Source organism: Oncorhynchus clarkii, chromosome 31 (genome assembly GCF_045791955.1).
Source record: "Oncorhynchus clarkii lewisi isolate Uvic-CL-2024 chromosome 31, UVic_Ocla_1.0, whole genome shotgun sequence".
In the NCBI taxonomy this organism is placed as follows: domain Eukaryota; kingdom Metazoa; phylum Chordata; class Actinopteri; order Salmoniformes; family Salmonidae; genus Oncorhynchus; species Oncorhynchus clarkii.
The window spans coordinates 39,500,991-39,513,837 of NC_092177.1; the positions used below are offsets into that span (position 1 = coordinate 39,500,991).

General features: G+C 42.6%; 1 protein-coding gene across 5 annotated transcripts in view; it reads right to left on the reverse strand.

Annotated features, from left to right (window-relative positions):
• The window catches only part of LOC139390520 (LIM and calponin homology domains-containing protein 1-like), a 153,139-nt gene that overhangs the window by 95,266 nt on the left and 45,026 nt on the right, over positions 1-12,847 (reverse strand). For all 5 annotated transcript variants that reach the window (XM_071137684.1, XM_071137685.1, XM_071137681.1 and 2 more), the window contains exon 2: positions 1,874-1,944. In XM_071137684.1, the coding sequence (XP_070993785.1) occupies positions 1,874-1,944 (71 nt within the window). The remainder of the gene's footprint in view (positions 1-1,873; positions 1,945-12,847) is intronic.

The following is a 12,847-nucleotide window of genomic DNA, read 5'->3' on the forward strand; positions in this document are numbered from 1 at the left end:
TATTGGTCTGTACCAAATGTAAAACATGGAACACTTTCCAGTTTAAACTATAGCATCAAAATAAGGCTCACAAAAAAATATATAAAATATAACAAGTAAACAAAACACTCCTTCAAGGTTGAATGAACGTTACAGCATTATATGAAAACAACCTAAGTGCTGCAAACAATTTTTTTTTTTTGGGGGGGGGTCTCATCCCTAGACTCTCTCTGTACTGTTTCACATGATTCTTGCGTAGGTGGTAAAAGAGACTAGTGGTGTTTGAGCCTGACCGGCCTGCGGCATCTTTTGCGGAGGGTGGTTTTCTGGGAGGGTGGTTTTCTGGGAGGGTGGTTTTCATGGAGGGTGGTTTTCTGGGAGGGTGGTTTTCTGGGAGGGTGGTTTTCATGGAGGGTGGTTTTCTGGGAGGGTGGTTTTCTGGGAGGGTGGTTTTCTGGGAGGGTGGTTTTCATGGAGGGTGGTTTTCTGGGAGGGTGGTTTTCTGGGAGGGTGGTTTTCATGGAGGGTGGTTTTCTGGGAGGGTGGTTTTCTGGGAGGGTGGTTTTCTGGGAGGGTGGTTTTCTGGTCTGTGTCAGACTTTTCAGACCCAAACCACGTCCACGCGACCGAAGTAGCCTCTCTTTTAGGTCTGAGCTCCGTGTCTTCCTGCGCTTTGTGTCACGTTCACTCTCCTCCATGTTTGTTGGCCTGGAATGTTTTTAATATGAGCAATTTGATTATTACTGTTATCCCGTATGCACACACACACACACACACACACACACACACACACACACACACACACACACACACACACACACACACACACACAGTTAAACAGCTTACAGACAGCAGAGACACACAATTCACATTTGAAGACTACCTGTCACCCACCTAAGATGACCAATCTGTTTGAGTTGACCACAGGGAAGCACCTCAAGCCCCATCATAGTCTCCAGAAGGGCTGTACTAAATCCCTAGGGTGTCTGTGAATTGCACTACACAAACAGACTCCACACACTGGAACTTAGAAGGAGGACCGAGACCTATAAATCTCCTAGATTTACTCCACTGTAAAGTAAAGTATGTTATGTCCACAGGATGAGGAACATGTCTGAAGGGAAGGGGGGGGGGGGGGGGGGGGGGGGGGTAGAGACTATAGCCATAACACAGGTGTTCGCACAATGTGAAGTATGGAGCTGACACTTTTATCACAGGCTGGGTGGGGAGGATGCATGTGATTTATACACTACAGGAAAAGGGTTGAGGACTCAATGAGTAGTTCACTGTAGTTATTTATTTGTTTATTTACTGTCTCGATCTTATTCAAATGCTTTGAGTAGATGCAATGGGGATTAAATAACTCTGGACCAATGTCTTTTGACTTATTTTTTGGGCAACAAATTTGGTGTTAAGCCCAAGTCACTCAACTCAAACTGTCGGTCTATAGCCCAAACATATATAGTCAACATTATAAAATGTGCACGTAATGTACAGTTAGCCTGGCTAACAAAGCCAAACTCTGTTATTTACTGCTGCTCTTTAATTAACGTTACTTGTTATACGCATCTCTTTTTTTTAATAGGTATTTTCTTAAAACTGCATTGTTGGTTAAGGGCTTGTAAGTACGCATTTCACTGTAAGGTCTACACCTGTTTTATTTGCCGCATGTGGCAAACACCATTTGATTTGATTTGATTGCCCCAGTTGCACCACACCGTCTGGCATGCCAGGCTACTACTGTACAGTATAATCTGTGCATAAAGTGCTTTGAGCGCTTGGGAAAATTGCTCTATAAAGGCAACACTTATTGTGCCGAGTCACAAGGGGAAACGTACCTGAGGACACTGCCTACAGTAACGTGAAGGAGTTGCAAAAGATGGGGAGCACTTACTCGCACAGCAGGATCCCGTTCTCCAGGCCTCCCCTGAAGTCCTTGTCACCGAAGCATCTGCCTGTGACCGCCTGTCGATCAGAAAGGAAAAACAAAGATGGCGTCAGCTCCCTTGTTCGTATTCCTCATTGCTCCTTCAACCTTTTAGGTGCTGCAGTGTTGGTTAAATGTCATGCGCAACAGCTATTCCTTTTCCTCTGTCTCAGTGTGCCACCGTCTTTTCTCTTTCAAAAACACCAGTCTTTCCTTAGTTGAAGATAAATAACTACAAAATGCTATGTTTTTTAACATTTGCCTACTTCAATAGCACGTGAAGAAGCATGGCCGGCCGAAGCGAATGAAAGAGAGTGTACATTAAGCATCCCACGTCAAACTGTACATCATCGTCCACTAACCAAAAACCCCTCTGCGGGAAAAAAACCCAATAACCTTTGTTCTTGGCGCTTAAAGCTTTTCCTCCACAAACCTCCAGATAAAACCGCCAGAGCGAAGAGGAAGAGAACGAGAAACTAAGTCTATTCGGTAACGCTTGCTAGTTCACAGCGCTAGCTAACAAGCGGTACGCTAACAAGCTTGACATAAGCTGCCATCATCCCCACAAAATAGCTCTCTGGGGCCGCTCCAGGCCACTAATTGGTTGTGACATAAGAGATTAATCTCTACTAGTAGTTCAGTGGTCTCTTGGTGGGGGTAAGCTATACGTTTGCATGCTGTTGCATGACTGGACTAAGTCCACATTTGTCACTGTGGTCTAAAGCCTAGCCTAGCTTAGCCTATACATTCGAATAGGATATTTGGATGTATATGCTAGGCTGTATTGTTCAAATGTACATTTGTTATTTTCTGTCTTTACTGCAACACATTTTTTTAGCATCCAAAGATGGCAGTATGCTTATATACTTCAGACTGGTATCAGGTGCAATATCATAGAAAAGCACCGAAAAAGCTCCTTCCAATTTCAAGCAGAGCAACACTTAGAGAAAGCATTGACTAATGTCAGCACGCTAATACAACTTATGATGGAAACCTCAGCAAGTTAGAGTACCTGTTCACCTCTTGACCTTTCAAGGTTCCTTGACCTCTAACCTGGAAGGTTATGTGTTCAGAAGGACATCCTCCTCACACACATCCCAAATCCTGGCAAACACAATGTTTACAATACACACACACACACACACACACACACACACACACACACACACACACACACACACACACACACACACACACACACACACACACACACACACACACACACACACACACACACACACACACACACACGAATTACAACCGTTTTACTCAAATATCAGCAGTACTTACTTTAATAATCTCTCCTCACTCAAAAACCACCTCTAACCTCCCCCGCTGTCAGACTTGTAAGTGCAAGACAAAGTTAAAAGTCATTCATTTTCACATAGCAAAGAATAGCCATTTAAAAAGTAGCCTATCTTCGGATCGTTCATTTGGAAGCCAAAAGCCAAAACAATTAAATTCCCTGACTGGTCCAGTTCCATTTATTAGTACAGCTGTGGAAAAAAGTGTGGAGATTGGGGATATACAACGACTGGCTGGCTGGGGTGTGCATTTCTGTCAGTTCTTTGGCTCATTTGGACTTGGACGGTGTACAAAATAAACGGACTGCTGTATGTCAGTGAGTAGGCCAAAATGTTGATCTGTGTTGGGTGGCGGGTGAAACAAGCACTACCACCTGGTGTGTGTGTGTGTTACAGATCTGGCTAGTGTGCTGACGTTGGGGCCATTCACTACGACTATTCATACGGTGGGTGAGAATTGTGAACCCGGCATTGTCTTCCCATTGACGACAAAAGTGATGAGAGACGACATTCTTTTTGGGAGGCCTGTGTCACTGTGTGAGGTCCAAACGTCCAAACATTAACCTGTCAGAAAGCATTTGGTCCAAGTTATGAGCATCATTTTAAATTGCTGTATAGTTTTCAGTGTAAAATAATACAGTGCAATGTAGACTAATACAGTGTCAGACTCCAAAGTAAAGTATCAGCCTAGATGTGCTTTAATACAGCAGCATATTTCACTCTAGTGATGATGACCTTGATATATCAACGCATGATATATTTCTGAGCTAAAATTGAGGGTAACGGCAATGTCTACCAGGCTTGAATAATGGCTTACGTCAACCGGGTGTCCACTGATTCACCTGATGTGGACTCGAGGCATAGAGGGCATCAGCAGATGGCTGTGTTTCATCAACTGAACAGGGCTGGGGGATACAGTATGACATCTGGTAATTTTTTTTACCACACAGAAAGAGCTGCAATGTACTGTAGCAGAGGGACAAAACTGCACCCACTCATTCAACCAGGCTGTTTCAGGCAAACAGGCCCACAGCAGTTTTGCTTCACTAAAGAATCATTATTTTGAAGGAAATTGGGAGGCTCTAAAATACGACGACGACATACGGCTTCACATACAACTATGAAGTAAATAACCAACAAAGCTCAATACAAGTGCCTCAGGCCACAGCCACAAAATGCACTGCCCTCTGGGTTACGTCCATAAACCTGCATTACGTCTTCCTGGTCTGGAGGCTGGCTATAACACCGCCTGCGATGGGCCAATTGGACGTCTGGGCTCAGAATATCGAGGGGCTCTGTTTTTCTCCTTGCCTGGCCCCTCTTTGGCAGCCACTGTAATTGTTAAAGACCCTGTAATTCCTGCACGTCTGCTTGTCTCATACGAGCTGCCTCGACACACAGACAACACAGAGACCCGCTAAGGCTGAAAGGAAGCTGGTAGAACTCGCGCAGGCCTTAGGCCCACCACCACACCCAGGCTTACCTCATCATAGAGATTTCTGGCTGGGGGGGGGGGGGCTGATCGCTAAAGCAGGCCCGTCCTGGCTAATATAGCCCCTCTGGGACTTGTATCAGGAAGCTATAGTCTAACATGGCAGTAAAAGCTGAATTAGTTCCTAGCACACCAAGGGAGGGTCCTTAGACTGGAGCCTAACTGTACTGTGACAGGTTCAATTGAATAAACACACAGCTCCCTGAGTAAAAATGGCCTTGGGGTCAAGCGCCCAGGAGAGTTTGATCCCAAAGTCTAATTGACCCTTTCGTCTAGTTCAAAGTTGAAAACCCTTTAATCCAGTTCAAAAGTCAAAAGCCCTTTAGACAAAATCCTGTGACATAAGACCCATCAAAGGGCCAACATTTTCCTGAACAGATGTCTCTCTTTGTGGAAATAGACTTAACTGGACCCATAGGGCCCAGCCAATGAAAACAGAACTATTACCATATGGTAATCTCTGGGGTATTTCCATGGAAATCTACCTGTCCCAAATGAATAACCGGTAATTCCAGGTTCACAAAAGGCATGTTTCCGTGACTGCAGGAGTGTAGTACGATGTCCCATCTAGGGATGAAAAGGGTCAGAAACTTTCCGGTAAATTTCCAGAATTTTTCCTGAAATTATTCATGGGAAGATAAGCCCGGGATTTTGGGGAATTATAAATTAGCTTATAACAGTGAACCTTTTTTGTGGGATACACATAAGGCAAGTCTAGGTCTTGTGGCAAATATCCCCAATTCAATGGGATTGTAACCCTCTGCATGCATAGTGCATTCTTCCATCACATGTACAGCTGACTCTCAAGATCTTGCACACTAATGAAATGCTGTTGAGCCCACAGTCTGAGCCAAGGACTACATGCTTTCTTGTAAATTTTGATTACAATACTGGGTGGGGTGAAAATATTTTATGACTTACATGATTTTTTGTTAACTAGTAAATAGTAGCCTACAGAAAAGTGTGTTTAAATCATTTCCAACTTGTTAACAATTTCTGCTAGTTAGTTTTTGCTACCATGTGGGTTTTAGCTTGCTCGAGCCTGCTAACTAATGAGTGTTAATTCACCTGTTTCCATACATGTTTCATTTAAAAACATGTATCTTACAAAGGAGTTGTTCAATCTAACCGCTTAAAAATATATCTGTACATGGAATTGTGTCATTTTTTTCTCGTCTTTTTTTCCTTCTAATCTTTACAGGAAAATGCCATGGGCACTATCTGATGTGTGGAGAAATTTCACTGCAGCTAATGTTGGTGGAAAAGCTGTGTACATTTGCAAATACTGTGCCAAATCATATGTGAAGAACGCAACATCTGGCCAAGTGCATAAAGTTGATGATGAATGATGAATCAGACACCTTATCGATAGCAAAAGCTCATGGTGCCCCTGGAATCAGATTTTTTTTTTTGACTCAATGGAGGAACATAGTCAGAGAAATGCTTTTGAATGTCTTGCTGAGCTGTGTATGCAACTGGTTCACCTCTGATGCTCACAGGCAATGTGTATTGGAAGAGATTTATGAATGTCCTTGCCCAGCATACACCCCTCCAACCAGACATGCTTTATCTACTCATTTGCTGGATGCAGAGATCAAGTGAAGGTCAAGCAAATCATAGAGAAAGCAGACTGTATTACAATCATCTCTGATGGGTGGCCGAATGTTCGTCGGCAAAGAATAATTAACTACATCATCTCCACCCCTCAACCAGTATTGTACAAGAGCACAGACACAAGGGACAACAGCCACACCAGTCTCTACATTGCAGATGAGCTGAAGGCAGTCATCAATGACTCCTGGACTCCACACCATTTGCACTGGTGACAGACAATGCTGTGAACATGAAGGCTGCTTGGTCTAAAGTGGAGGAGTCCTACCCTCACATTGGCTGTGCTGCTCATGCATGGAATCTGCTCCTCAAGGACATCGTGGCACTGAAAACAATGGATACACTCTACAAGAGAGCAAAGAAAATGGTTAGGTATGTGAAGGGTCATCAAGTTATAGCAGCAATCTACCTCACCAAGCAAAGTGAGAAGAATAAGAGCACCACATTGAATCTGCCCAGCAACACCCGTTGGGGTGGTGTTGTCATCAGGTTTGACAGTCTCCTTGAGGGGAAGGAGTCTCTCCAAGAAATGGCCATATCACAGTCTGCCGATATGGACAGCCCCATCAACAGGATCCTCCTGGATGATGTATTTTGGGAGCGAGTAGTAAGCAGCCTGAAACCTATAGCAGTAGCCATTGCACGGATTGAGGGAGACAATGCCATCCTGTCTGATGTTCAGACTCTGCTTGCAGATGTAAGGGTAGAAAATCGTACTGCCCTGCCCACTTCACTGTTGCTCCAAGCAGAGGAAACTGCAGTTCTGAAATACATCAAAAAGCGTGAAGACTTCTGCCTGAAGCCCATACACGCTGCAGCGTACATATTGGACCCCAAGTATGCTGGCCAGAGCATCCTGTCTGGTGCAGAGATCAACAATGCCTATGGTGTCATCACTACCTTGTCTCACCACCTTGGCCTGGATGATGGCAAGGTTCTTGGCAGTCTGGCAAAGTAAACTTACAAGAAGGGAGGGACTTTGTGGCTCGGATGCTCTTTCTCCTGTTGCCTCCATCAGCCTCCAAATCCCACCAACATCAGCAGCCTCAGAGCGCAACTGTTTGTTTGGGTACACACAAACCAAAGCACGCAACAGTTGGAAAGTGACAGTGAATATGAGGCCTCAGAGTCTGATGTTTAAGAAGTGGACATTGAGGAGATCCAGAGAGAAGACATGGAAGCCTGAGAGGAAGAAAACCAAAGATTTAGTTTCTAGACTATCATTTTACAGAACAGTTTTGGTAGATGCGATGGATCATTGGGGATCATTCAATATTCCCTTTCTTTTGCTGTTCAGTGAAATCACTCCATGTGAAGAGTCAACTCATTTAATTAACTAAAGTTACATTTGTAACTCAATTGTATAATTTTTTTTCTATTGGAAGGATTTAATAATTTGCAATTATGTCTACTTATGATAAGGTAACATGTTTGTTTCTGTCTCCACAGGATATGGTAAATATATCCAATGCAAAAAACATCTACATTTAAATGGTATTAATATTAATTTGCATATATTTCCGTTAATTCTCATATATTCCAGTTAAATCCTAGTGTGAATAACTAGTGTTATTCGGCAAAGCCTAGCCAGAGATCATGGTTTTATAAAGTAACATATACAGTGTACAGTGCCTTCAGAAAGTATTCACACCTCTTTACTTTTTCCACATTTTGTTGCGTTACAGCCGGAATTGAACTTTAATTAAATTGAGATTTTGGGTCACCCTTCGACACACAATATCCAATAATGTCAAAGTGGAATTCTGCTTGTAGAAACTGTTCTAAATTGGTTAAAAATGAAAATCTGAAATGTATTCAACCTCTTTGTTATGGCAAGCCTAAATAAGTTCAGCAGTAAAAATATGCTTAACAAGTCACATAAGTTGAATGGACTTTGTGTGCAATAGTTTTAAAAAAAAATGTAAAGACTACTTCATCTCTGTACCCCAGTACATACAATTATCTGTAAGGTCCCTCAGTCGAGCAGTGGATTTCAAGCACAGATTCAATCACAAAGACAAAGAAGGTCTTCCAATGCCTTGCAAAGAAGAGCACCTATGGGTAGATGGGTATATAAAAAAAGCAGACATTGAATATCCCTTTGAGGATGGTAAAGTTATTAATTACACGTTGGATGGTGTATCAATACAACCAGTCACTACAAAGATACAGGCGTCCTTCCTAACTCAGTTGCCAGAGAGGAAGGAAACCACTCAAGAGATTTCACCAATGGTGACTTTAAAACAGTTAATGGCTATGAAAACTGAGGATGGATTAAAGACATTTTAATTACTCCACAATACTAACCAAAATGACAGATTGAAAAAAAGGAAGCCTGTACAGACTAAAAATATCCCAAAACATCCATCATGTTTGCAATAAGGCACTAAATTAAAACTGCAAAAATGTGGCTATGAAATTCACTACATGTCCTGAATACAAAGGGTTATGTTTGGGGCAAATCCAACACAACACATTATTGAGCACCACTTCATATTTTCAAGCATGGTGGTGGCTGCATCATGTTATGGGTATGCTTGTTGAATCAAATCAAATCAGATTTTATTGGTCACATACACATGTTCAGCAGATGTTAATGCGAGTGTAGCGAAATTATTGTCATCAGCAAGGGAGTTTTCCTAGAAGGAAACCTGGTTCAGTCTGCTTTCCTTCAGACTCTGGGAGATTAATTCACCTTTCAGCAGGACAATATAACCTAAAACACATGGCAAAATATACAATGGAGTTGCTTACAAAGATGACATTAAATGTTCCTGAGTGGCCTGGTTACATTTGTGACATAAATTGGCTTGAAAATCTATGGAAAGACTTGAAAATAACTGTCTAGAAATGATCAACAACCAACTTGACAGACCTTGAAGAATAAAAACAAATATAATGTGCAAATGTTGCACAATCCAGGTGTGGAATGCTCTTGGAGACCAGAAGGACAGCTGCAATCTCACAGCTGTAATCTCTGCCAAAGGTGATTATAACATGTGGGTCCTCAGGGGTGCAAATACTTCTGTAAATTAGATATTTGTGACCCGTTTCAGGAAACTAGGCACTCATTATCTCAGCCAACCATGGATAGTGGGAAGGTTGGTGACTTTTTCTGTGGCTTAAAAAACAAGGCTCATAATATAACAATTGTATTTATATTTACAGATGGCATACAAGTTTGTTATTAAGGCACATGAAAGTTCATATGTTTGAGAAGGCCTTTCTGCCAAAAAACGCATTTTGATTAAAAAAAATATTACGTTCAAACGGCTCTCTTGTGAAGTCGTGACTTGCAACCTAGTTTTCCTGAATCGGGTCACTTATATAGACAGATAGATAGTGCCTTCCCAAATTATGTCCAATCAATTGAATTTACCACAGATGAACTCCAATCAAGTTGTAGTAACATCTCAACAATGATCAATGGAAACAGGTTGCACCTGAGCTCAATTCCGAGTCTCATCGCAAAATGTGTGAAAACGTATGGAAATGTGATATTTAAGTTTTTATTTTTAATACATTTGTAAAAACATTCGAAAAACCTGTTTTTGGTTTGTCATTATGGAGTATTGTGTGTAGATTGATGAGGGGGGGAACTATTTAATCAATTTTAGAACAAGGCTGTAACACAAGAAAATGTGGAATAAGCCAAGGGGTATGAATACTTTCTCAAGGAACTGTAGACATTGTGGTATAAGGTATGAATAAATATATAAGTATATAAAGTATATAAGCATCCAAATAAGTATAAGTATATAAAAATAAGGTATTAAAATAGTATAAAATTGAGTGATACCACTACAACAATAATACAGTCATTTACAACTTGCACAGCAGGAGGAACTAAATCACCTTTTTGTTGACAGGACAAAACATAGCAAAAATACACAAATGTTGCAGCGCCAGCTGTGCCATCAGAGTCCTGGGTTCGCGCCCAGGCTCTGTCGTAACCGGCCGCGACCGGGAGGTCCGTGGGGCGACGCACAATTGGCCTAGCGTCGCCCGGGTTAGGGAGGGCTTGGTCGGTAGGGGTGTCCTTGTCTCATCGCGCACCAGCGACTCCTGTGGCGGGCTGGGCGCAGTGTACGCTAGCCAAGGTGGCCATGTGCACGGTGTTTCCTCCGGCGCATTGGTGCGGCTGGCTTCCGGGTTGGATGTGCGCTGTGTTAAAGAAGCAGCGGCTTGGTTGGTTGTGTATCGGAGGACGCATGACTTTCAACCTTCATCTCTCCCGAGCCCGTACGGGAGTTGTAGCGATGAGACAAGATAGTAGCTACTACAACAATTGGATACTACGAAATTGGGGAGAAAAAGGGGTAAAATTCAAAAAAAAAAAAAAATATTTAAAAAAAAAATACACAAATGTTGTGACTGCCACGTTTTACCAAGATATACAGTGTGGCAAAAAAGTATTTAGTCAGCCACCAATTGTGCAAGTTCTCCCACTTAAAAAGATGAGAGAGGCCTGTAAAGACACCTGTCCACAACCTCAAACAGTCACACTCCAAACTCCACTATGGCCAAGACCAAAGAACTGTCAAAGGACACCAGAAACAGAATTGTAGACCTGCACCAGGCTGGGACTCAAATCCTGCAGTGCCAGACGTGTCCCCCTGCTTAAGCCAGTACATGTCCAGGCCCGTCTGAAGTTTGCTAGAGAGCATTTGGATGATCCAGAAGAAGATTGGGAGAATGTCATATGGTCAGATGAAACCAAAATATAACTTTTTGGTAAAAACTCAACTCGTCGTGTCTGAAGGACAAAGAATGCTGAGTTGCATCCAAAGAACACCATACCTACTGTGAAGCATGGGGGTGGAAACATCATGCTTTGGGGCTGTTTTTCTGCAAAGGGACCAGGACGACTGATCCGTGTGAAGGAAAGAATGAATGGGGCCATGTATCGTGAGATTTTGAGTGAACACCTCCTTCCATCAGCAAGGGCATTGAAGATGAAACGTGGCTGGGTCTTTCAGCATGACAATGATCCCAAACACACAGCCCGGGCAACGAAGGAGTGGCTTCGTAAGAAGCATTTCAAGGTCCTGGAGTGGCCTAGCCAGTCTCCAGATCTCAACCCCATAGAAAATCTTTGGAGGGAGTTGAAAGTCCATGTTGCCCAGCAACAGCCCCAAAACATCACTGCTCTAGAGGAGATCTGCATGGAGGAATAGGCCAAAATACCAGTAACAGTGTGTGAAAACCTTGTGAAGACTTACAGAAAATGTTTGACCTCTGTCATTGCCAACAAAGGGTATATAACAAAGTATTGAGATAAACTTTTGTTATTGACCAAATACTTATTTTCCACCATAATTTGCAAATAAATTCATAAAAAATGCTACAATGTGAATTTCGGGATTTTTTCTCTCTCATTTTGTCTGTCATAGTTGAAGTGTACCTATGATGAAAATTACAGGCCTCTCTGATCTTTTTAAGTCGGAGAACTTGCACAATTGGTGGCTGACTAAATACTTTTTTTGCCCCACTGTAGCTATGATAAAACATCACTGGGCCCCTCTCAAACCCCCTTAACCTAGAGAGAAATGTACAATAGGTATGAAAATAAACACATCCAAGGACTCCATCATCTGTGCATTGTGTATCATCAGTTTGTAGGAATTCTATGCGTGGGGTCCTCTATATTTCCTAGGGTTTGTCTAACTATTTGAGGCTTCAACAGTTCAGCCAAAGGTCATGAGAGGGATCCGTCCAGGAACCTTCATTCAAATCTTTTCACGCTCTGCCACTGCTGCTTTTCTCAAAGGAAACCAATTGGCCTTGGATTTCTAGTGGCTCGCCCCATCTATTGTGACGATGGGCTGGATACCCTGGGGCTTGGCACATTGGGGAATATATTATAGACTGGGGTGGGAGGGAGTTTGGGGTTCAATGTCACAGTTAGTGGCTGTGCTTGCTGACACCACTGTGGTAACTCAGGGGCAACTGTTAGAACCTTAAGGAGGGTTTTGCAGCACTGCAGTGGGTGAGAACACGATGAAACGTCTCTGCCACTGCTGCCCTCCTCTACAGTCCCAAAGGCTGCTGGTAAAGCTGCTGGCAGCTGGAGGATTCTGGCCTACTTTCTGCTTTTAGCACTAGCCCAGTGTGCTATTCTATTCTATTAAGGACTCGGCCTACGGAGTGGGAGGAAGAGGGGGATGAGGAGGGGGAGGTGGAGAAGAGCCTCGTTTGGTTTTAGAAATGAATGACCTTTGGGCAAGAATTGGTTAACATTTCCATCAGGTTCCTCGATATCTCTTTATTTTTTTGTTGCAAAAAGTAATCAACATACATTTTAATCCAGAGTTCAACCACTAATCAACGAAAGGGTCACAGGGTCACAAATCAACAAAATGATATTTTCACAACTGATAGACAGAGAGAACAGGAAAACAGGAACAGGAAAAACCTGACTGCAAAATTATTATTTCCAAAGAGCGTGATTCAGAGCAGCAAAACTTCCATACTTATTTAACCAGAACACTGTTCAAATGCCTGTGGTCAAATTTTTTAAATGTCAACGAAGTT